Genomic DNA, 26,519 nt, shown 5'->3' on the forward strand with positions numbered 1-26,519 from the left:
AACATTGTGGAGGGCTATGAGGCATATCAAGGAGTGGAGGAGATGAGAGAGACTGAGTTGAAAGCCTCTGCAACAATATACAGGTTAAAAGCCAGAAGGTTAAAAGCCACTGCTTTAGGATAGGGCTGATATTAGTAAATTCAAATCAAGTCCATTTTTATTGTGCCATATGGAAATGCAGTTTAGATGATATCCTACCCAGGATGGCCACCACCACATCCCCTCTCAAGATCTCTATGGAGCCACGGGAGATGAAGTAAAGGGCTGAGATGATGTCACCGGCGTGAACCAGGGTGTCGCCTGGCGGTGCGTGGGTGGTCTTAAACCTCATGGCCAGGGCCCGCAGGCAGCCCTTAGTGGAGCCCTTGAAGGCCTTACAGTTCTCCAGCAGGGTGCGGTTGAGGTGCAGGCAGATATCAGCTTGTAAGCACTCTGGGAAGCCCTTCAGCACCTGGACAACATAGAGGAGTGGACAGACATCAGCTGGTTTGTCTTTTGTGACGACCACTGCATGTTGCCTTTTTACAAGTACTACTTTGTGACCATTTCGCCACACTTACAGTAAATAACCAGAACAAGTAGCTGTGTGTGTGTTTGTGTATGTGTGTGTGTGTGTGTGTGTGTGTGTGTGTGTGTGTGTGTGTGTGTGTGTGTGTGTGTGTGTGTGTGTGTGTGTGTGTGTGTGTGTGTGTGTGTGTGTGTGTGTGTGTATGACTCACAGCATTCATATCAATGCCGTTAGTGTAGGACCAGGCATGTTGGAAGTACTCCTCCAGCCGCTGCCTCAGTGGGTTGGGGATCTGGTGGAACCGGATGAATTCTCGAACCCGCAGCATCTGGGTGTGGTAGCGAGCTGTGCCGGAGTAGAGCCGCTGGATGATGGCTGACACATTACCAAATATGCTAGCATACATCAGAGCTGTTGATAGACAGAGAGAACAGAGATAGAGGTCTTGGCATATTTGCAAAAAATAAACGTAACATTACAATCCTAGGAAAACATTATGATTTTGTGCATGTGCGGGGCTGTAGTGGAGCAGGTTGAGAGCTTCAAGTTCCTTGGTGTCCACATCACCAAGAACTAATATGGTCCAAGCACACCAAGACAGTCGTGAAGAGGGCACGACAAAATCTATTCTCCCTCAGGCGACTGAAAATATTTGGCATGGGTCCTCAGATCCTCAAAATGTTTTACAGCTGCACCATCGAGAGCATCCTGACTGGTTGCATCACTGCCTGGTATGGCAACTGCTCGACCTCCGACCGCAAAGACCTATAGAGGGTAGTGCATACGGCCCAGTACATCACTGGGGCCAAGCTTCCTGCCATCCAGGACCTCTATACCAGGCGGTGTCAGAGGAAGGCCCTAAAAATTGTCCAAGACTCCAGCCACCCTAGTCATAGACTGTTCTCTTTGCTACCGCATGACAAGCGGTACCGGACCGCCAAGGCTATGTCCAAGAGGCTTCTAAACAGCTTCTACCCCCAAGCCATAAGACTCCTGAACATCTAATCAAATGGCTACCCAGACTATTTGCATTGCCTCCCCGACCCCCTCATTTTACACTGCTGCTACTCTCTGTTATTATCTATGCATAGTCACTTTAATAACTCTACCTACATGTACATACTGTATTACCTCAATTACCTCAACTAACTGGTGCCCCCGCACATTGACTCTATACCGGTACTCCCTGTATATAGCGTCGCTATTGTTAATTTGCTACTGCTCTTGAATTATTTGCTACTTTTATTTCTTATTCTTTTTTTTAAAGGTTTTTATTCAAATGTTATTTTTGGACTGCATTTTTGGTAATGGGCTTGTAAGTAAGCATTTCACTGTAAGGTCTACTACACCTGTTGTATTCGGAGCATGTGACAAATAGCATTTGATTTGATTTGATCAAAATGTGCAGCTTTTTATATTATTAGACACATTATTAGACAAAATGAACATCCCTGGGGGAGAATTGCCTTGGGCAGTGGGCATGAGATATGGCTATCCAATAGGTTGAACACATCCCACAAACATAATCCATAATTACACATTGTCCATTCATGTGTTGTCAAATTTCAAATCGTGGGTTAATAGAGGCAATAGAGGCATATATAAAGCAATACTTATTTGTGTATTGAGGGTTAATAACTGTGACTTACAGCCGATGAGCATGACGCAGATGGAGAAGATCTTCTCAGAGTTGGTGTTGGGTGAGACATTTCCAAAGCCCACGCTGGTCAGGCTACTGAAGGTAAAGTAGAGTGCTGTCACATACTTGTCCCTTATGGAGGGACCTGACCCTGGTATAGTCTGATTGTAGGGTTTTCCGAGCTGGTCACCCAGAGAGTCCAGCCAGCCAATCCGGGCTGCTCCTGCACGCTCCACATTACCAATGGCGTACCAGATACAGGCCAGCCAATGAGCTATGAGGGCAAAGGTACACATGAGGAGGAATAGGACGGCCGCTCCGTATTCAGAGTATCGGTCCAGCTTCCGAGCTACGCGCACCAATCGCAGCAGTCGAGCAGTCTTCAACAGACCAATCAGAGTTGTTGTCTAAAACGGTATAAGTCAGAAAGAGCTCAAACAATGGTCATTCACACATGCAGAACACCTAGCCATAAAACCAAACTTGTTTTATTATTATCACTGTGTCAGCTTACTTAACAAAGAATAAATACATATTTGCACGGATTCATATAACAGACTCTCGCAGCAGCATTTGGATAGGTACAATAAGACCATTCCACCCTGATCTCCTCACCTCTTCTCCCGAGCGGTATATGAGCAGGTCAAAGGGGATAGCCGCCACCATGTCTATAAGGAACCAGCCTTTGAAGTAGTGCACAGCGATCCGCTGTGACTGGCTGACCACCTCGTCATTGTTGTTGACATACGTCGTCCTGAAGTTGATGATGATATCAACAATGAACATGATGTCCACGATGAGGTCCACCACGTTGAGCGGAGAGCAGGAGTAACCACAGATCTGCATGGCCGCCCCCTCCTGGTCACTAAGGAGAAAGGCCGCAGAGTAGGGGGTGAAGATGGCAGTGTAGATGACCAGGAGCAGGATGACCCAGTCCCACACCGCCTTGAAGGGGCTGTAGTGCAGGATGGTCCATTTATGGATGCGAGGGGTCTGGAGCTTGTACTCTGGTAGGACATCTGCACCTAGTGAGAGGACCTTGAGAAGGAAAGAAAGGAAATGTGACTGACTTTGCTGATTGAGACTGAAATCAAAAGGTGGAAGGGTGTTGAATTTGATGACCACGAGGGAAACCTGTCCTCTAAAAACAATGTGGTCCAAGAGCAAATATGCTCTTTAATGTAGGCCAGTGTCATCATTTACATTTTTGGATGATTTATTTATTTTTTATTTTTTTACCCCTTTTTCTCCCCAATTTCATGGTATCCAATTGTTGTAGTAGCTACTATCTTGTCTCGTAGTAGCTACTATCTTGTCTCATTGCTACGGACCTCCCCACGGACCTCCCGGTCGCGGCCGGTTACGACAGAGCCTGGGCGCGAACCCAGAGTCTCTGATGGCACAGCTGGCGCTGCAGTACGCCCTTAACCACTGCGCCACCCGGGAGGCCATTTTTGGATGATTTGACCTTTTTCTCTACTTTAAAGCCACTTCAAATTCAAGTTGTACCAATGAATAGGATGGGAGCACACAAACAGTGGATTATTGAGAGTAGCCATTAGGCTTCAACACAACTACTTGATTTATTATAGTGCTAAAAAAAAGCAAAGGAGCAAATGAAACAGTATTGCACTTTTCATGTAGCCAGCTAATAGCCTAACCACCAATCAAGCAACATTACAGGCTAAATGTTAAAATGTTGCTGTGACAATATAGGTCAAATGAAGATCCTACAACAGGATTTGAACGTTTAGAGACCATAATGTTGCTTGATCAGTGCCTTAGGCTTTTAGCTGGCCAAAAGCAGGCTACATGAAAAGTGAAATACTGTTAATATAACCATGTGTTAGTTTGGGCGTTCAGTGAATTTATGTAAATCACGAAGCTCATCTGCATTTCCTGTGATGCAGAAAAATTCTCAGCATCCAAAGAGTGATCAAATTAAGATCCTATATCTGTCTGTACATATTGAAATCAAGATGACAGTGACAGTGTGCTGTTATTCTAATTATTATTGTTTTTGTTTACTATTTCAACAACAAAATCTCTGCATTGTTGGGAAGGGCTCGTAAGTAAGCATTTCATTGTTAGTCTACACCTGTTGTTTACTACGCATGTGACAAATACAATTTGATTGGATTTAACAAGAGACTGGAGTCGAGGATCAGGTGGCTCCAGCCTTCAGGCTTCTGCAAAGAAAATAGGACAGATGAAGTTAAAGAACTGTACACACTTATGGGAGGGCATGTTGGCAACTTCTTATAAATATCATCCCTTCGTGCACGACACCTGAATGACACCATAACATCCCCATAATGTCCCCATAACATCTTTGCAAACTGTAGTTCCAAAGTGAAGACCAAATACGAATGGAAATAAATTACAAAGATGTGAGCCTTCTGTGTACCATGCATCTTCAGCTAAAGCACATTGAATCACATGACCTGCATTAGCCCTAAGCCCTGTGGTTATTGTTTCTTTGTATGTGTAACCGATGTGAAATGGCTAGCTAGTTAGCGGTGGTGCGCGCTAAATAGCTTTTCAATCTGTGACGTCACTTTGCTCTGAGACCGTGAAGTAGTCTACTTTTGGTGGCCTTAACTTCATGTTGTTTTGCAATTATAATATTGACAACGTTCCAGTGAAACTTTCTGCTTTTCATCGGCAGGTTTTCTTGTCATGGTCCTTAATTTATAAACACAATTTTTCTCCACACAGATATTATATATGGAATAATCGGGATATATTGTATAAAAATACCTCTCTGTTTTTAGAATATTGGTTCAGAAATAATATCCTATTGGTGAGCCAACTGGTAAATGCAGAGGGTCTTTTACTCAGTTATAAAGAATTCTTATCACTTTACAAGGTCCCTGTAACACCTAAAGATTTTGCAATTGTTTTAGATGCCATTTCCTCAGGTGTTGCTATGTTATTCAGGAACATGTCAAGACCTGACCCTCAGAGCCTACCTTCTGTTGACCCTGTTGACTCATCAGTAGGAAAGATTTGTTTCTCTTTTGGTCCATTCAACAACATAGCGATACGATCCTTGTTTCAGCAGGATGTTGTATCTATACCTTATGTCATGCCTTATTGGAATGGATTTATTGATAATATCTGTTGGAAAAAAGTTTGGATGTTGCCACAAACATACCTACTTGTTAACAAAGTTAAGGAAGTTTCCTTTAAAATTATTCATAAATATTATCCTGCCAACCACTATATGAAGAAGTTTAAGGAAAACATCAACTCAAATTGCTCCTTTTGTAATGACCACCCAGAAACAGTTGTGCATCTTTTTTGGCATTGTATGCATGTAAGAAAACTGTGGCAAGACATCAGTAGGTTTATAATTGAACACATTTATGAAGATTTTGCACTATTGTGGAGAGATGTACTGTTTGGATTCTTTACATACAATAGAAATAAGCGGAATCATTTTTATGTAATTAATTTCATTATTCTTTTGGCCAAATTTCATATACACAAATGTAAATTTACAAACGGAAAACCACATTTTCGTACCCTACAAAAAGAAATTGAACTGTATTTTAAGACGGTTAAATGCTCTACTAACAAATAAGCTGTTAGAATTGTAAGTATATGCATGTCCCTTAAGGTCCTTGTGTAATTGTAATGTGATATTGTACCCCCTAGCTCGATTGTCCATTGTTTGTAATCTATGTATGCTTATGTTCCCTCATGTGCTTTATGTATTGATTTGTTGTTAATAAAAAAAATACAAAAAAGTCACACAAAAAAAAAATTATATATATATATATATATATATATATATATAAAAAAAGTTGTCCCCCTTGCTCTGCAAGGGCTGCAGTTTTTGTGGAGCGATGGGTAACGATGATTCGTGGGTGACTGTTGTTTATGTGTGCAGAGGGTCTCTGGTTCGAGCCCAGGTAGGGGCGAGAAGAGGGACGGAACCTATACTGTTACATATGATATCAAAGCCAGGTACAGGGCATCTACACAACAAAACAGTGTACATAAGGCAAACTGAAACATTGTGACAGTCAGAGTACTGAGGACTTCCAATCAAGCCCTAGCCGTTCTAATGTTAATCTCACCGACCAAACTCTCCCCAGCCTCTCAGTCACTCACCAAAACCCAATCAAAACTCACTCTTGTATGGGCTGTCTGGCATTCTCTGGGGAACTGCTGGTCAGGCTCATGCCTCCACTGTAAATGACAGAATTGTAAATAAATAAAGGTGTATTATTCCCCAATTCCAGAAAAGCATACTGCCCTTCCAAGCAAAAAGGCGGTAACTGCTCATAGAGTGGAACTGAAAATAATGGCTTCAAAGTTGTTTAATTGTCCAGCCAAATTAATTCTAGGGTTATCATTGGAAATGTAATGGTCTGTTGCCTTACTATGAGTACATTTTTTATTAATGTTGACCCTGACCTCTGACATGACCTTTGACACTTAAACGGCAGTTACTGTCTTCTTCCTTGGCATGATCTGTTATAAATTGCAGGGTAATACCAAAGCAAAGAGCAGTATTTGCCATTTTCATTTGTTAGTTTACTATACTTCTCATTTATGTTATTAATACAAGAGCAGTGTAATTACTGACAGTGTAACAGAGTTGAAACTGCATCCTTTGTGTCTTCCACTAAGATACCAGCTGCATTTACATAGAGATGTAGGTTCTGCATTAGTCACATTACATACTGTGTTTGACAAATAGCCCATGTCTTGTTATAAGAATAAATGTGAAAAGTAGCACTGAAATTGTTTGAATTACATGAAATGATGACCTGTCTTGTAATATATAATGACGGAACATGATCTAAGTATGATGTAGGGTAATACAAATGATAAAAAATGACCATGAGATTGCTAATAAAAACATTTTATTTGTATTTTTTCAAATGACACTTTTGAATGAATAAATAACAGCTTTAAGAATACATTTTAAACATATTTACATGTTCATATTCACAAGAGGACCCAAATGACAATTGATAAAAAGCTGAATAGTTACATTTCATTTTTAAGTAACATTTCATTTTTAAGTAAAACTTCTTCAGTGTTCTTCCATATCACTCCTCATCCTCAGCAATGCTGTTCACAGCCAAGTAATTCCAGAACTGCCTTCGATGTGCAGGCATCAGAGGACACAGCTTGGTGATTATGTCCATCTTCTTGAACTCTTCTATCCCTCTATCCTGTGTACGTAGTGTCGAGGGTGTCTCTAGAGTGACTTTCTTCATGAGGAAGTCAAGCTCTGTGAAGTCCATTTCTTCATGGGAGACTTTGCAGAAGAGGCTCCTGGATCCACGCCTCAACTGGATCTCAGCCATCTCTGCCAGCTTTGGTGCTGCTGCCTTCTTCAGCTTTACGATGGAATGGCCAGCTTTCCATGCCAGGATGTTTTCCTTTTTCATTCCGACCACCTCCACCTTGCCTGCATTGGAAGTAGCGACCACATGGAGGAAGTCCCCGAAGTCGTACACCACACCTCCAGGTCGAGCTTCCATTTCCTGTTCCACGCCATGGTGGAAACTGTCCTGTGTGTGTCCTGGCTCGAAGAACATGAGGGTGATGTCCTCCATCAAAGTTGAGTCAGCATTGACAACGCTCACCAGTGATGTTGGGAGGTACCAGTTTTTGTTTTGAGAAGTGCAGTTATCCACCCAATACACTGCATGCTTGACATCTCTCTCATTCTCCAGTGCTATTACGTAAGATGAAGTAATCTCCTCTGCCTTCCGACCAGCTGTTCCTTCATGCCATACCACTGAGATTGTTTTTGTCTTCTTTTGAGACTTCTTTCCAATGGTGGCGAATGTCTCGTGATTGGGAACAATTCTTCTTGTGAAAAATGCTGTTTTCACACCTGGCATGCGAGGGAGCATGATGACTTTTTGCATATCAACACTCCTCACAGACCAGTCCTCAGGCCAATCTTTCTGTGAATCAGCCTGGTAATGGCTTCTGCTCTGCCCTGCAGACTTCTTATGTTCCTCATATTTTCTACATTGCATGCAGTCAGGGTTGGTGATGGTGAATTCAGGTGCTGCATGGCTGTTGTCTTGGTAGGCTTGGGTTCTCTGTGCTCCATCTTCAGATGATAACCCTGCACCAAAGAGAGCTCGCACTCCTCCTCTCCAAGCTTCACAAAGCTGATGTTCCTTCCCTTTACCGCCTTGCTGGCATCTTTGTTCTTCTCCTTGTAGTCATTATGCATGAACCGAATATTGACGTCACTAGGGAGGTAGAGGCGATGGGGGGGCATCTCATCTGTAGTGGCTGATTTGGGAATGGAAGGATTGGATTCATGTTCAATTTGCTCGCTGAAGCTTTCTTTCCCCTCTGATCCTTTGGTGGAATTAGTTTGGTTGTGATTGACTTGCCCATCATTGTGACAATCAACCTGTCATTTTTGGGGTGGTAGCTCAATGTTGCCAGAAAAAACGCTTTGCACACGTGTTGTGCAGAACCGCTCTGGTTTGGAAGATGGTACAGAAACGGTCTGCTGGGTCGACTGTCAGCACCAACAGTGACATGTTTCTTAGATTGCTGTGCCACCATGTGGAAGATCCATGTCCTCTTCTCCTTATACTTCATCTCCCAATACTTTTCCCATATTTCCTTTCGCCTAATATTCTGAGTACATTGCCTCTTGCATTTGGGACCACATGGCTTACCCATTGGTGGAATCTTGGATTTCTTGTTTGATAGGTGTTCTGGAGTTGTGTCCACGGCCTCAGTTGCCACTTGTGCTGGAACATCCAACTCTGAAGGTGGATGATAATCTTCATCATCATCATCATTGGCACTTGATTTCTCATCTGATAGACTGATTTCTAAGGAGTCAGAGACCACCCACTGGTTCTCTATTTCTTCAGATAGTGTTGACACTGTGACTTCAGTTAAAGGGGGTAGATCAGGAGTCTTTGTTGGAATGTGGCCCTCAAACTCAACTGAAATAAATAGAGCAAATAATCAGGGACATGCATCCTAATGATTCTATTCTGTTAAGGATGATAATAATTAATACTGAGATTTTCTGGTGTTCAAACATATGATCATAATCCTTTTCAGTTATTCTATAATATAGGATATAATCTATGTTGATTTTTTATTTTTGATCTTTTAATAATTTTCACTGTCATAACTCAGTTCATCTATTAATTTCATACCTGCTCTCAAAAAGGATCTTACATTTTCATTTCTATTTACAAATACAAAAAAATTGCATGGATGGACATTGACAGGAATAAAACCTAGTATTGACGTGGTTGTACTGTCCTAATACACTCTCACATGGCAACTTTCATCCGCATAGATACTAATTATCTAGGCCACAGGGATTGGTGGAAGTCATGCAAAACAGTTTTTCCGCATTCATGTAATGATGGCACCGAAGCAGACACATTGAGCTCACGTTTGGCATGTCAAAAAAAGCTTGTTGTACTAATTACATATGCCACCAACAAAGGTGATGGATACAATTTGGGATTTTAACTTTCCTGACCAGGACAGTCACGCAATATTGGAATATAAAAGAAAAACAGAAACCCTGAACATGTGAGTAGATAAATGATCAATTAGCTAGCAATGCTGTGTGTGTGCTCATCCGGAAAACGAGTGTGCGTTGCTTTTGACAATTCAGTATGTGGTGCACGTCCAACTGACCGTCAGCTGGCTAGAGATCGTGTGTGTGGTGTAAGGTTACGGATTCAAATAACCCATTGAATGTCAGAATACAACTACAATGATTATATTAATTATAGGTATAATAGATTGAAGCTAGTATAAACTGCTGATCGTTTCTTATGGGAACATGTAGCACAAATCTATTGCTTCATGCTAATGCTAGCTAGGTAGGTTTTGACGTTTTGGTAGGGGCGCGTCAGTTTTAGCTAGGTGTGCTGTCACTGGCTAGAAATCGTGTGTATGGTGTACTGATTCAAAGAAACCATCAGATTACATTTCAGAATATAATTCATTATATGGCTAATAGATTGACGTTAGTATCAATTGCAGATCTCTCATGAGAGCAGGTAGCATTGTTAGTCTATGCTCGCTAGCTAGCTAGTTAATTTTGATGTCAGATCTACTTAGCTAGCTAGTTCTTACCAATGTCTGGATGTCGGCGTTTCAGAGCAAGTTCAACCATCATTCCCCCCGGGAATGCTGTGCCATGGTGTTGTATCCCTAGATTAGCAATGTATATGTGTGTAGTTGTCAGTCAGTGTCATACAGCCTCGATGGCATCACTATCAGAATAAAATGATGAGATATATGATACAAAGGTAAAATGCAGTAACTGCAGCCAAGGGCAGGTAAAAGGCAGTAAGTTCAGTTACTGCCACTTACCGTGGTTTCACAGTAACTTTTTGCAGTTACTGCTAATACGACCCCATTTTCTCCAAAACAATAGAGGCAGGATACTTGTCCACATGATTAAGCATGCATTTAATGTAATTTTTGTTACATTAACTCATTTTCGACCAAAGCAGTTACTGTCTTTTTGCTTGGGAGGGCAGCATAGTATACAGTGCATTCAAAAAGTACTTAGACCCTTCTCTTTTTACACATTTTGTTACGTTAACAGCCTTATTCTAAAATTGATTAAATTGTTTCCCTCCCTTATTATTCCACATGCAATACCCCATAATGACAAAGCAAAAACCTGTTTTCAGATTTTTTTTGCAAATGTAATAAAAAATATATATAATATATAAATATAAATATCACAAATATAGAAGTATTCAGACCCTTTACTCAGTACTTTGTTGAAGCACCTTTGGCAGCGATTATAGCCTTGGGTTTTCTTGGGTATGATGCTACAAGCTTGGCACACCTGTATTTGGGGAGTTTCTTCGCCAGTCTCATAGCAAAGTGTCTGAATACTTATGTAAAGGTATTTATGCCTGTTTTATTATGTACATTTGCAAAAAAGAAAACCTTTCGCGGTGTCATTATGTGGTATTGTGTGTAGATTGATGAGGGGAAAAAATATTTAATCTATTTTAGAATAAGTCTATAACGTAACAAAATGTGGAAAAAGAGAAGGGGTCTGAATACTTCCCGAATGCACTGTATGTGGACATCCTTTCAAATGAGTGGATTCGGTTATTTCAGTCAAACCCACTGATGACAGGTGTATAAAATCGACCACAGCCATGAAATCTCCATAGACAAACATTGGTAGTAGAATAGCCTTACTAAAGAGCTCCGTGCCTTTAAATGTGGCACCATCATAGGATGCCACCTTTCCAACAAGTCAGTTTGTCAAATTTCTGCCCTGCTAAAGCTGCCCCAGTCACAATAACTGGGACACTGTGAAGTGTAAATGTCTAGGAGCAACAAAGGCTCAGCAGCGAAGTGATAGGCCACACAAGCTCACAGAACGGGACCGCCGAGTGTTGAAGGGCGTAGCGCATACAAATCATCTGTCCTGATTCAGAGGGGTTTGGGTTACATGCGGAAGACACATTTCAGCATTACTACCGAGTTCCAAAATGCATCTGGAAGCAACGTCAGCACAATAACTGTTTGTCGGGAACTTCACGAAATGGGTTTATATGGCCGAGCAGCCGCACACAAACCTAAGGTCACCATGTGCAATGCCAAGCAATGGCTGGAGTGGTGTACAGCTCACCGCCATTGGACTCTAGAGCACTGGAAACTCGTCTGGAGTGATGAATCACTTCACCATCTGGCAGTCTGACGGATGAATCTGGGTTTGGCGGATGCCAGGAGAACGCTACATGCCCCAATGCATAGTGCCAACTGTAAAGTGTGGTGGAGGAGGAATAATGGTCTGGAGGTGTTTTTCATGGTTTGGGCTAGGCCCCTTAGTTCCAGTGAAGGGAAATCTTAACGCTACAGCACACAATGACATTCTAAATTTGTGGCAACAGTTTGGGGAAGGCTCTTTCCTGTTTCAGCATGACAATTCCCCTGTGCACAAAGCGAGGTCCATACAGAAATGGTTTGTCAAGATCTGTGTGTAAGAACTTGACTGGACCGCACAAAGCCCAGACCTCAACCCCATTGAACACCTTTGGGATGAGTGCAGGCTATTATAGCAGCAAAGGGGGGGACCAACTCTATTCATGCCCATGATTTTGGAATGAGCTGTTCGAAGAGCAGGTGTTCACATACTTTTGGTCATGTAGTGTATATATACAGTATACACACACTGAGTATACCAATGTAAAGGAGGCACAGGGAAATAAATGATTACAAATATATCATTTTCATGAAATAAACACACAGTGATTTACTGAATTAGGAATACAGTGATGCTTTTAAAAATACAATTAAAAAGACTGCATTGGGGCTTTAACATCCACTGTAGCCCTACAGACTGCTTCACACAATGTACATACACATAAAGACTCTAAAAGTCAGAAACATGATTAACTTATGTTATATTTGAATATTTATCCTTCTCATTACGTACCAGTCAGAATGAGAAATGACAGCAGATCCGGAAAAGGCAGCAAATAGATAGCAATCATACAAAATTACATTTTGGGCTGAACACAGAACATACAATTTTCCTCACCCACAGTAATACGCATAACAGCAGCACTAAATGTCTTGCTATCGACATCCCAGTTGGTAAGTAAGACCATGTTTAATTTATGTTTCTATTCCTGTATCTATGCTAGGATTACCATAAACAACTTCACACAACTGGCACTTCAATCATATCCTTTCATGACTGGTACTGTGAATTACTGGATCATATTGAAATTTCTAGGTCACCAAAATGATGCGCATTGACACCTATTGACACATCTCCATATCAATGTCAATTGTTATTGTGAGGAAAAGCTTCATCCACAGATTTTCCATAAAACAAGTCTTAGTTGATCAGTTATATGTTTCACTCCAGTGTCCCCCTAGCGTAGTCCGTAGGGCTTTCCCTGTCGCCCTCATCATACGGCCTCCATCACAGGTGAACTCAGCTCTCCCTCCTCTTGCATCTTTTCAAATATATTCCAAAGTGTATTCTAAGGAGAACAAAAGCTCCTGGGGTCCTCCAGGGAACTCTGCAATTGGGAAATGTGCTAAATGCTTTGGAACTGGGACAATTGATTCTTTATTAGGCTACAGGATGTCAAGTAAGTGCACATATGTGTTTCTAACTTTAAGTTTCATTGTGGTTTGAAGCAGAATGGCAATGCTATGACTGCTTCTGCCTCCGAGAGAAAGAGAGCAAGAAATAGCGAGTTTTTCCACATTGTTATGTTACAGCCTTATACTAAATTGGATTAAGTAAAATGTTTTCCTCATCAATCTACACACAGAGTAAAAACAGGTTTTTAGCTATGTTTGCACATTTATAAAAACCAAAATACCTTATTTACGTAAATATGTCAGAGAGAAAACCAAGCCATGAGGTTGAAGGAATTGTCCATAGAGCTCAAATAGAGAATGGTGTTGAGGCACAGATCTGGGGAAAGGTACCGAAACATTTCTGCAGAATTGAAGGTCCCCAAGAACACAGTGGCCTCCATCATTCTTAAATGGAAGATGTTTGGAACCACCACGACTCTTCCTAGAGCTTGCCGCAGGCCAAACTGAACAATCGGGGGAGAAGGGCCTTGGTCAGGGAGATGACAAAGAACCAGATGGTCACACTGACAGAGCTGCAGAGTTCCTCTGTGGAGATGGGAGAACCTTCCAGAAGGACAACCATCTCTGCAACACTCCACCAATCAGGCCTTTGTGGTAGAGTGGCCAGACGGAAGCCACTTCTCAGTAAAAGGCACATGACAGCCCGCTTGGAGTTTGCCAAAAGGCACCTAAAGGACTCTCAGACCATGAGAAACAAGATTCTCTGGTCTCTACCTACATGTACATACTACCTCAAATAACCGGTGCCCCCACACATTGACTCTGTATCGGTACCACCCGTATATAGTCTCGCTGTTGTTATTTCACTGCTGCTCTCTAATTACTTACTTTTATATCTTAATCTTTTCTGTATTTTTTAAAACTGCATTGTTGGTTAGGGGCTTGTAAGTAAGCACTGTAAGGTCTACACCTGTTGTATTCGGCGCATGTGACTAATACAATTTAATCTGATGAAACCAAGATTGAACTCTTTGGCCTGAATGCCAAGCGTCATGTCTGGAGGAAACCTGGCACCGCTCAATACCATCCCTACTGTTATGTTCTGTTAATTACTGATGTCCCCTTTAAGAATGGAGCCCCCTTGGTCATGCTCAGTGTTGTTCTATGTTATTCTGGTACTAACTCGTTTTAGTAAATGTGAAGCTTCAGTTTAATTTCTTGTATTCAGAGTCTTTCTTATTGTATAAATAAGTAATAAGAGCTAAGACACTACAATGGCGACGAGGATGATTACCTGCAGTGTGCTTCACGAATGCAGATGGAGCTCGTAGGAAGAGGAATATTTAGACCCTGTAGCACAACAGACATTTAAGTCATTACATTTAAGTCATTTAGCAGACGCTCTTATCCAGAGCGACTTACAAATTGGTGCTTTCACCTTATGACATCCAGTGGAACAGCCACTTTACAATAGTGCATCTAAATCTTTTAAGGGGGGAGAGAAGGATTACTTTATCCTATCCTAGGTATTCCTTAAATAGGTGGGGTTTCAGGTGTCTCCGGAAGGTGGTGATTGACTCCGCTGTCCTGGCGTCGTGAGGGAGTTTGTTCCACCATTGGGGGGCCAGAGCAGCGAACAGTTTTGACTGGGCTGAGCGGGAACTGTACTTCCTCAGTGGTAGGGAGGCGAGCAGGCCAGAGGTGGATGAACGCAGTGCCCTTGTTTGGGTGTAGGGCCTGATCAGAGCCTGGAGGTACTGAGGTGCCGTTCCCCTCACAGCTCCGTAGGCAAGCACCATGGTCTTGTAGCGGATGCGAGCTTCAACTGGAAGCCAGTGGAGAGAGCGGAGGAGCGGGGTGACGTGAGAGAACTTGGGAAGGTTGAACACCAGACGGGCTGCGGCGTTCTGGATGAGTTGTAGGGGTTTAATGGCACAGGCAGGGAGCCCAGCCAACAGCGAGTTGCAGTAATCCAGACGGGAGATGACAAGTGCCTGGATTAGGACCTGCGCCGCTTCCTGTGTGAGGCAGGGTCGTACTCTGCGGATGTTGTAGAGCATGAACCTACAGGAACGGGCCACCGCCTTGATGTTAGTTGAGAACGACAGGGTGTTGTCCAGGATCACGCCAAGGTTCTTAGCGCTCTGGGAGGAGGACACGATGGAGTTGTCAACCGTGATGGCGAGATCATGGAACGGGCAGTCCTTCCCCGGGAGGAAGAGCAGCTCCGTCTTGCCGAGGTTCAGCTTGAGGTGGTGATCCGTCATCCACACTGATATGTCTGCCAGACATGCAGAGATGCGATTGCCAACAGCTAGCAAGCAGTGAAGACGAGGGGAGCGCTGACAACAACGAGGCGGCAGATTAAAGACCCGTGGAGCCGGAGGTAAAGAGAATGGCTAGCATCGGGAAAATAGATGTGTTTGATGACACGCAAGAGAACTGGGCAACTTACATTGAACGACTGGAACAGTACTTCATTGCAAATGACATTGCTGATAACAAGAGAGTACCAGTGTTGTTGAGTTTAATTGGCCCAAAAACATACAGTTTGCTAAGAGATCTGACTGCCCCTCTGAAGCCCTCCAATAAAACATTCACAGAGATTGTGGAGATATTGCAAAATCACCTATCACCTAAACCACTCCTCATCGCGGAACATTTTTGTTTCCACAAGAGAGATCAGAATGAGGGGGAGGGTGTTAGTACATATGTAGCAGAGCTGAAGAAACTGTCTGAACATTGCCAGTTGGAGAGAACCTAAATGACACATTAAGGGATAGATTTGATTGTGGACTGAAACATGAACACATTCAAAAACATTTGCTCACAGAATCAGATCTCACGTTTGCAAAGGCTGTTGAAATTGCCGTGGCTATGGAAATCGCGACTAAAGATGCATTTGAGTTGCAAAGTAAAAGAAATACTGACCAATCACAAACTTCCCTACACAAGTTTTCACGCAACCGACAGCGCCCACGTGTGGCCGAAAAAGGCAACAGGTGTGACAGAGATGGTTACAGAGCAGAGGACTGCCGTTTTAAAGACTAAATTTGTCACATGCTGTAGAAGGGGGCACATTCAAAGAGCATGCAGAGCAAAATTCAGTCACAACGGGGAAACTGAGAAAACGAAAGGGTCTGTGAATGCACTAGCAGAGAACAGTGGCAGTGATTCATTCAGATGAACGATGAATTGGTACAATGGAGTTAAACACAGTGACTTCTCCCAGCAGTAGCATAATATGGGTGACACCAGAAATTGAAGGCAAACCTCTCAAAATGGAGCTGGACACAGGATCTGCAGTGTCTATAATTTCCACTACTCTCTACAATGAGCACTTCAAGAATATCAAGCTGAAGAACACATGTGTTGCTGAAGACCTACTCAGGAGAGAGATTGAGCCCAATTGGGGCGTTGCAGGTCAGAGTGAGTTATGGGGAGCAAACACAGCAGTTACAGCTGTATGTGGTGCCTGGAACTGGTCCCCCATTGTTTGGCAGGGAATGGCTTTCAAAAATAAAGCTCAACTGGTGTGACTTGAAAATGCTCCACACGTTCCAGTCCAAAGAGAAAGGCACAGACCAAACACTGGAACACTTGCGGAAGAAATAATACACAGTTTTCAGTGATCAGATGGGAACAGTAAAAGGCTTCACAGCAAAACTTGAACTAAGAGATGACACAATTCTGCAAAGCCAGATCTGTACTATACTCTCTGAGACCAAAGGTGGAAGCGGAAATGGATCGCTTGCAGGATACAGGGATCCTGACAAAAGTGGACAGAAGCGAATGGGCCACACCCATAGTTCCTATTGTGAAGATAGACAGGTATGTTGGAATGTGTGGGGACTTCAAGGTAGCTGTGAATTCAATGTTGCATGTGGACCAATACCCCCTGCCATGTCTGGATGACATCTTTGCTGCACTAGCTGGTGGGAAACACTTCAGTAAAATCGATCTGAAACAGGCTTACCTGCAGCTACCGGTTGAAGAGAGCTCCAAAGATTACCTGACAATAAACACACAAGGTCTATACAGGTATAACCGCCTGATTTTTGGCATTGCATCAGCCATTTGGCAACGAACTATTGACCAGATTTTTCAAGGAATCCCAGGCACCCAGTGTATCCTGGATAACATGATCATAACAGGACGCACTGACAAAGAGCACCTGGCTAACCTGGAAGTGGTCCTGAAAAGACTGAAAGAGAATGGTCTACATGCAAACTTACAGAAGTGTGAGTTCTTCAAAGACAGGATTGTCTTCTGTGGACATGAAATCGACCGCAAGGGATTGCACAAAACACAGGACAAAATCGATGCAATGGTACAGGCACCACGACCACAAAATATCACAGAAGTGAGATCTTTTACGGGACTGATCAATTACTACAGAATATTCCTCCCAAACCTTTCAGCAGTAATCAAGCCTCAAAATCAGCTCCTGGAAAAGAATAGGACATGGCGGTGGACAGAACAGTGTGAAAATGCGTTTCTTGAGGCAAAACAGCTCATCACATCTGAACAGGTCCTAATGCATTACAACCCTGAACTGCCAGTGAAGTTGGCTTATGATGCGTCCCCTTATGGCTTAGGGGCCGTCCTTTCACACACACTGAAAGATGGGTCAGAGAGGCCAGTTTTATTTGCGTCACGAACATTGAATGATGCAGAGAAAAACTACTCACATTTCGACAAAGAAGCACTGGCACTAGTGTGGGGCGTCAAGAAATTTCACGCATACCTATATGGCAAGCGTTTCACACTGGTTACGGATCACCAGCCGTTGCTTTCCAACTTCAGTCAAAGAAAGGCATTCCGGCAATGACAGCAGCCAGGTTACAGCGATACGCCTTGTTCCTTGCCAGTCATATGTATGACATTGAGTTTAAGCCGTCGTCCATCCACACAAATGCAGATGGATTATCCAGACTGCCGTGTGCAAGAGAAAGACAAAGGAGTGTGGATGCAGTGGACATTTTCCATACTGCTCAGCTCGAGGCACAAGCACAGTTATCAAACAGGATACAAGGAAAGATGTGACCTTGTCAAAAGTGTACACCTACATCATGTTAGGATGGCCAGCTGCTGGCAGAAAGGAGCTGACTCCGTGTTTCCAGCAGAGAAACGAAATGACAACGTACCAAGGATGTTTGATGTGGGGAATGAGAGTCATGATACCCCAGAAATGCCAACATCAGGTTTTACATGAAGGTCATGTTGGAATTGTCAAAACGAAGCTGCTCGCAAGGAGCCACTTCTGGTGGCCGGGTCTGGATCAACAGATAGAAAACATGGCGAAGAACTGTAGCAGATGTTTGGAAACCCTTCACATGCCTGCTCCTGTCCCAGACCAAACATGGGAATGGCCCGCAGAGCCATGGTAGAGAATTAATGTGGACGACGCTGGTCTCTTTGAAAATAACATGTTTCTGTTTATAGTTGATGCCCATTCCAAATGGCCAGAGGTGTTTTGCACTGACTCCTCTACCTCAGCTCAGACAATACAGTGTCTCAGAACAATGTTTGCATGCTTCAGATTGCCGCTGCAGTTGGTAAGTGACAACGCGCAAGCTTTTGTAAGTGACGAGTTTACAAGATTCATGTCAGTAAATGGAATCAAGCACTCAACCTCAGCTCCGTACAACCCTGCCACCAATGCGCTGGCAGAATGCTTTGTGCAAACCCTAAAGCAATGACTACGTGCAGAAAAACGAGACGAAGGGACTTTGCAAACAAAACTGGCCAAATGAAGTGCTGAACAAACAAGCCAAGATGCTCCCCGGTGGCCGGGGAGGACAGGAAGTGACGGTGCAAGACAACAGAAGGGGAGGGAAAAGGACAAGAGGGACCGTACATACACAAATGGGACCCAGAACTTACCAGGTTCAAGTGAGCCCAGACATAATGTGGTGGCGTCACATTAACCAAATGCATTCCAAGGAAAACAGCACAACAATCGAGAGAGAACAGGCACAGAGAGCACCTGAGAGTGACACACGGAACTGTAGAGGACAGTGGGGTAGTAAAGAGACCCCAGGCTGAAATAAGGGAACGTGTTGATGAAGGTGCTGCTATAGCAGAAGCTATAATGGAACAAGCACACACTGGGGATGTTCAGGAGCCTCCAGACAATCCTAGGTGCTACCCAGAAGGAAGGCACCGTCCACCAGACACACACTGAGGATGTTCAGGAGCCTCCAGACAATCCTAGGTGCTACCCAGAAGGAAGGCACCGTCCACCAGACACACACTGAGGATGTTCAGGAGCCTCCAGACAATCCTAGGTGCTACCCAGAAGGAAGGCACCGTCCACCAGACACACACTGAGGATGTTCAGGAGCCTCCAGACAATCCTAGGTGCTACCCAGAAGGAAGGCACCGTCCACCAGACACACACTGAGGATGTTCAGGAGCCTCCAGACAATCCTAGGTGCTACCCAGAAGGAAGGCACCGTCCACCAGACACACACTGAGGATGTTCAGGAGCCTCCAGACAATCCTAGGTGCTACCCAGAAGGAAGGCACCGTCCACCAGACACACACTGAGGATGTTCAGGAGCCTCCAGAAATCCTAGGGTGCTACCCAGAAGGAAGGCACCGTCCACCAGACACACACTGAGGATGTTCAGGAGCCTCCAGACAATCCTAGGTGCTACCCAGAAGGAAGGCACCGTCCACCAAACAGACTGGACTTATAAACAAACAAAAACAAACTGTTCAAGTTCAAATCAAAAGATGCAAAATAACTACAACAAATTCTGGGAAATGTTTCAGTTGTGGTTTGGTAAAATAAACTCTGATTGTATAAGAGAGGGAATGTTATGTTCTGTTAATTACTGATATCCCCTTTAAAGGAGCACCCTTGGTCATGTGCAGTGTTGTTCTATGTTATTCTGGTACTAACTCGTTTTAGTAAATGTGAAGCTCCAGTTCAATTTCTTGTATTCAGTCTTTCTTATTATATAAATAAGTAATAAGAGCTAAGACACTACACCTACGGTGAAGCATGGTTATGGCAGCATCATGCTGTGGGGATGTTTTTCAGCGGCAGGGACTGGGAGACTAGTCAGGATTGAGGGAAAGATGAACGAAGAAAAGTAAAGAGAGATCCTTGATGAAAACCTGTTCCAGAGCACTCAGGACATCAGACTGGGGCGACGGTTCACCTTCCAACAGGACAATGACCCTGAGCACACAGGAAAGACAATGAGGGAGTGGCTTCGGTACAAATCTCTGAATGTCCTTGAGTGGCACAGCCAGAGCCTAGACCCGATTGAACATCTCTGGAGAGACCTGAATATAGCTGTGCAGCGACACTCCCCATCCAATCTGACAGAGCTTGAGAGTATCTGGGAAAGAAGAATGGGAAAAACTCCTCAAATACAGGTGTGCCAGGCTTGTAGCGTCATCCCCAAGAAGACTTGAGGCTGTAATCGCTGCAAGAGGTGTTTCAGCAAAGTATTGAGTAAAGGGTCTGAATACTTATGTAAATGTAATATTTCAGTGTTTTATTTTTTATAAATTTGCTAACATATCTAAAAACCTGTTTTTACTTTGTCATTGTGGGGTTTACTATTTTAGAATAAGGCTGTAACATAATAAAATGCATAAAAAGTCAAGGGGTCTGAATACTTTCTGAATGCACTGTATACCATGTGTACCCCATTCATACTGTACAACTAATAAAACTTGAAACTTGAGTTTCCTCTTCTCATATGTTTGTTTCCTCAATTCACAACTGAGTAAAAAGTGGATAGGTTTTCCGTATCTGATTTCCTGTCCTCAATGGCAAATTGAAAATGAACTTCTTCAGTTCAGACTGCATCTTGCTATACCTCTCCAGTGCTCTTTCTAGATTTTGATGATTTTTTCTTTCTCTGTTTATTTCGACTTTGGGGATTTGGGAGATTCAATCAGCATCTCTACAGAGATTTGTCATTCTGACTGATGCTTCCGAGAATGGAACCACCAGCCAATAGGATCCCTGACACCTCCACTCTCTGTCCTGAATCCACCCTGAGTCCTTCATCATCTCCTGACTCAAACCCTGACTCTCCCCTTGAAGTAGTTCAGAGTCCTTAGAAGCCGTCCAATAGCAAGAGGGATGGGGCCTTCATCAGCCTCTAACCTAATCAACACTCTAGATTAGTCCACCCAGCTGTAACAATGCATGACCTAATGTGCATCCAAAGTCTGTGTCCCAAATGGCAATCCTATCCCCTATATAGTACACTACTTTTGACCACAGCCTTATGGGCCCTGGGTGCACATTAGTGCCCTAAATGAGTAGGTTGACATTTGGGATGCACCCTAATACAGATGACCACTGAAATTCTACTTCAACATTCTATTTCAACAAAAACCTGACTTGGGTTCTCGTGAACTGTGCTACCCTTGTGAAAACATCTTCTCCCATTCTCCTTTACGATGTGCCATATCATTATGACCAAAGGTCTGGTTTTATTCAGCAGTATTGTGAACAATAACAGTAATACAAAAAGTCATATTTAGCCACTCTGAATCAGCAGATTTTTGAGTGACAGATGTGGCAGACTGAGGTGTTGTTCTAGTCTGTTCTATAAAAGTTAAATATCTGCACTCTAACTTTCTGATATGGACCAATGTTGGACACCAACTGAAACATCAGAGAAATACAGAGACAATAAAAGACTGCTCATTAACTAGGGGAGAGCCGGGACGAAAGCAACATGGGGTGAAAGTAACACGGCCATTTTCTCAGATAACACAGAAACTAGAATTACGTAATGAAGTCAGCAAGTTCCTAATGTGGAGGACAACCTCCCTGCAAAAGAAACAGCCCATGTCAACCATGTTTTGACGAGTTATCAACAGAAATCGACACAAACTTGATAGTACATTTGTTGAAAGTAACGACCATTACAAACCAGAAACATGGAAATAAGACAGATTTTGTACACTTCTCCCCAGCTGTTACTCCCGCCTCGCCCCGCCCCGCCTGTACTAACAAAAGTAAAGTTATGGTAGTTCTGTTCTCTGTCTATTTAAAGGGGAAGTTCACCCTGGGGAGTCCAAGGTATTCCTAGGACAGTGAGATGTGTTTCACACATAATTAACCAGGAGGAAGGCAGGTTTGGGTTTCGGGCGGTGAATGATACACTCTATGATGGCTTCCGGTGTATTGATAAGGGGGTGCAAGATCTAAAAATAAATAAATCTGCTTTGTGGCATTTCGTGAAGATTGTATGTTATACTGATTGCACTATACATCTTTGTGCGTGCAGATATGGTTGTACTTGTTCGATAGCACCATTGGATGTCTTTCAGCAATGTTCCTATCGGCAGGTTCGTTGCTAAATATACAAGTAGACACATTTTTTACAGTCTCTGAGACTACAACTTGTGTTGAGTGCTTTTTTAAAAAGGAGGCAGACACTAACACAATCCTTTTGTCAAAACTGAAAGTACTGACCAGAAGCAATGGCTTCAAGTGATTCCTCTCATCAACAAAGATTTGACGATGAAGAATGTTCTATTAACTACATGGTGACATTTAACTATATATTTTTCAACTGGAAATGACTGAAGAGGATTCGAAACAAAGAGTTGGATTTAGCTAATGTTAGAAGCGCACAGACAATGCAAGCACCAAGAGGGCAGATGAAAATTACAGTGCCTAGCTAAGTAAGTTATTTTTCCTGCAAGCCACCTAGCTAGCTAACTTTAGTTTATCTACTGAAACCCATATTGTGTATTTCTGGCTAACATAAACTGTGTTACAGTGGGAGGAAATCAAATAATGGTTCTGTTTGCTTACCTAGCTAGGTCGCTAGCTAAGTTAGCTAAACAACTACTGGTAGCCATATCTATGACTAAAAAATAGAAAATGTTTTACAATCTGAGATCTTTTTGTATCTCAATTGTAAAACCTATTTTTAGTCATAGATATGGCAAGCTACAAGGTTACAACCAGTCACCTAAAGCTAGGTTTACCACCAAATGTTAGCATGACTGGAGTTGGCTGGCTAGTTAGCCTGGCAACTCCTAACTTATGCACCTCGCTTCACATTTGTAACTTTTTAGCAAACGTGTAATGTCAGCAACGGTAAATCATTTTACTAGCTAGCTGTGTAACATGATTGGTGAGGATTGACATTGGTTATGATCATGACCATGGATGCATTTTCATTTCACAAAATTCTAGGCATAATGCAAGATAGGATTCCAAACAGATGTAAAGAACAATTATTTTATATCCAGCAAGCCAGCTAACTTATCTAGGTCTACTAGCAAACATTTGAGGAGAAACAATAATACAAAAATGTACTGTTGCAAATCTCAAAAATTGAAGCTGGTTTTACTACAAATATTTGCCTAAGCGTGCCTGATAGACATGGCTGTAGATAGACACTGTCTGCCTACCTACCTAGGCTCATTTGTACGGTCTGGTCACTGTGCAAAGGTTGAGGGTTATGCCATATTTCTTTCTATTATTAGGCTAGATATTGTTGTAATATCTGTGCCTGTCCACATGCATGCATGTTCAACTAGTCTACCCTAATGTTCATGTTATGCTGGCACAGTTCAATATTTTTGTCTTGGACAATACTGTGTGGTACCTTCCTGGAGTTATTTCTAGAAACAGAATTACTTTGCCTGCATGTGTCATTGTAGCAGAACTGTATCCCGTGAACTGTATCCCTCTCGAGGGGTTAGACATTATGCTGGATTTCAAGCAGTTGACTCATGAGCCCCATGAAGTAATCCAACAAATGTGTATGCATTTTTGCCTCCATCTTGTCTATTTCAAGTCTTCTCCCATTGATCTAGACAGTTATGTTATCATGACATGTAGCACTTTGTGGTGGACACCCACCTTTCTCGATCAATGAGAGAAGACTTGAAATAGACAAGATGTCGTCAGTTAACATTAAACAGTGTTAACTCCCTGTATTTTAGATTTTGACAAATATTCTTTGGATATCGGAAAGTTTAGCATCTGTACAGCTTATAAATATCTTCTGTGAATCCATAAAGGCAGACAAATTTCAAAGATTGATAGAAAATATCCATATTTATTTTATAGTGGTTCTACATCCGGGCTCTCCAACTTTGTTCCTGGAGAGCTACCTTCCTGTAAGTTGATAAGTTGATAAGCTGAACCAGGTTGGTTACAACTGGGGTTGGAGCGAAAACCCACAGGAGGGTAGCTCTACAGGAACAGGGTTGGAGACCCTTGTGCAACATGGTCTTATGCTGAGCCACATTGGCTGCGTTTACACAGGCAGACCAATTCTGATCTTTATTGCACCAATTGGTCTTAATCACATCAGATCTTTTTCAGAACTGATCTGATTGGTCAAAAAACCAAATAGTATTAAAAAAAAGATCAGAATTGGGCTTTATTCTGCTTCAGTACACTGGCAATGGTGTTTGGCATGGTGGGCTGGGGAAGCTGAGACTCTGTGCTTATGGCGAATGGTCTTGTCCTGTCTGAACGGCCAGCTGGGTAAGGTTCTGCGGAAAGTGGTGTATGGCATCTTAACCACCAACCGTTGCAGAACATTTGCTGGTTTTGCACATTTCCTGGAAAGACATGGTTGTGGTGTTAGCATTTGACATGTTTTGTGGAAGGAACGTAGGGCAACACGCCTTTGTTGGTAAAGGTGTCAACTGAATGGGACCGGCTAGCGTATTGGGCTAGCGTATTGTTTAGGGACAATAGGTGCTGATTTTGAGAGGAAAGATCAGTCAACATAGTTAGCAGGGCAGTTTTTACACAGTATGAATTGTCGTGTATGGTAGATTGAGGAGAAATGGCATCTCTCAATTGTTGTCATACACAACAATACATTTACTGTCTAAGCACAACCCTGCACTACCAAAATCCCCTTCCTCATCTCAAAGTACTGTCTGTAAACCTCCCCCAGCCCATTGACTGACAGATCATTCTTGTCAATAGCAGACCTTTGCAGGGGATTTTTGTAGACATGTCTTTGTATTGTGTTTTTAGAATCAGCAGAGAGAGGAATGAGGTGATTGTGTCATTACTGTTGTAGTCTTTATTTTATACCTTTCAGTGTCCCTTGCTGGTTTCTGTCCCACAATCTTGTTGTGCTTCATAACCACAAGGTTTCCCCTCCCTCATGCTTGTGTACCCAAAATGCCGCCACTTTGGGGTATTTTTCAGCAGGGCACTGTCACTGGAATGACTCCAGATAACCTGAGTTTTACAAAGAGAAGAGGGGTAGACTAAATTGATTACATGGTCTGGAAGGAAGGTACTCTGTGGCTACCTCTAACACCATAACACAACCCATACAAACACTACCTAATTCATGTTTATGCCATGCTTACTGTAAATATTAGCTGTCAGCTTGGTAGGACATCTTGGTACTATCTACAACAAAATACACAATTTAACCACCCCACTAATTGTATTGATTGCTGTGTGTTGTTCACTCAAAGTACACAATGCCATCATCACCATTGCCTTCATCCACGTTGCCATCATCTACTTTAGCGGACCGTATCTGCATTCGCTATGAATGTCGGACTTTGTGGTTCACTATGAGCAGAAGTCACACAGAAAGTCGAAAACTTCCCAATTCTACCAGTGAATTGAAAATGTGCTAGTTCTAGCTTGCAGTTTGGATAATTATTATGTTTATGACAAAAAAGTAATGCTAACATTGTAATAATTATATGCCATGGCAGAGCCAGGGTGAAATTCCACTTTCATTTCAACTCATTTACCCTATAAATGAAATTACAGTTGCTAATGGAAAATGACATATATACAGTACCAGTCAAAAGTTTGGACACACCTACGTTGTAGAATTATAGTGAAGACAACAAAACTATGAAATAACAAATATGGAATCATGTAGTAACCAAATAAGTGTTAAACAAATATACATATATATACTTTATATTTGAGATTCTTCAAAGTAGCCACCCTTTGCCTTGATGACAGCTTTGCACACTCTTGGCATTCTCTCGACCAGCCTCAGGAGGAAGTCACCTGGAATGCATTTCAATTAACAGGTGTGCCTTGTTAAAAGTTAATTTGTGGAATTTCTTTACATCTTAATGCGTTTGAGACAATCAGTTGTGCTGTAACAAGGTAGGGCTGGTATACAGAAGATAGCCCTATTTGGTAAAAGACGAAGTCCATATTATGGCAGGAACACCTCAAATAAGCAAAGAGAAATTACAGTCCATCCTTACTTTAAGACATGAAGGTAAGTCAAAACGGAACATTTCAAGAACTTTTAAAGTTTCTTCAAGGGCCGTCGCAAAAACCATCAAGCGCTATGA

General features: G+C 42.6%; 1 protein-coding gene across 1 annotated transcript in view; it reads right to left on the reverse strand.

The window, feature by feature from the left end:
• Positions 1–26,519, reverse strand: part of LOC115101574 (potassium voltage-gated channel subfamily H member 2-like) — a 36,594-nt gene that overhangs the window by 4,530 nt on the left and 5,545 nt on the right. The window contains exons 2-5 of the mRNA XM_065005711.1: positions 2,763–3,185; positions 2,158–2,554; positions 720–919; positions 199–451 (exon numbers count right to left, since the gene is read on the reverse strand). Of these exons, the coding sequence (XP_064861783.1) occupies positions 199–451; positions 720–919; positions 2,158–2,554; positions 2,763–3,185 (1,273 nt within the window). The remainder of the gene's footprint in view (positions 1–198; positions 452–719; positions 920–2,157; positions 2,555–2,762; positions 3,186–26,519) is intronic.

This window comes from Oncorhynchus nerka, linkage group LG20, assembly GCF_034236695.1.
Source record: "Oncorhynchus nerka isolate Pitt River linkage group LG20, Oner_Uvic_2.0, whole genome shotgun sequence".
Lineage (NCBI taxonomy): Eukaryota > Metazoa > Chordata > Actinopteri > Salmoniformes > Salmonidae > Oncorhynchus > Oncorhynchus nerka.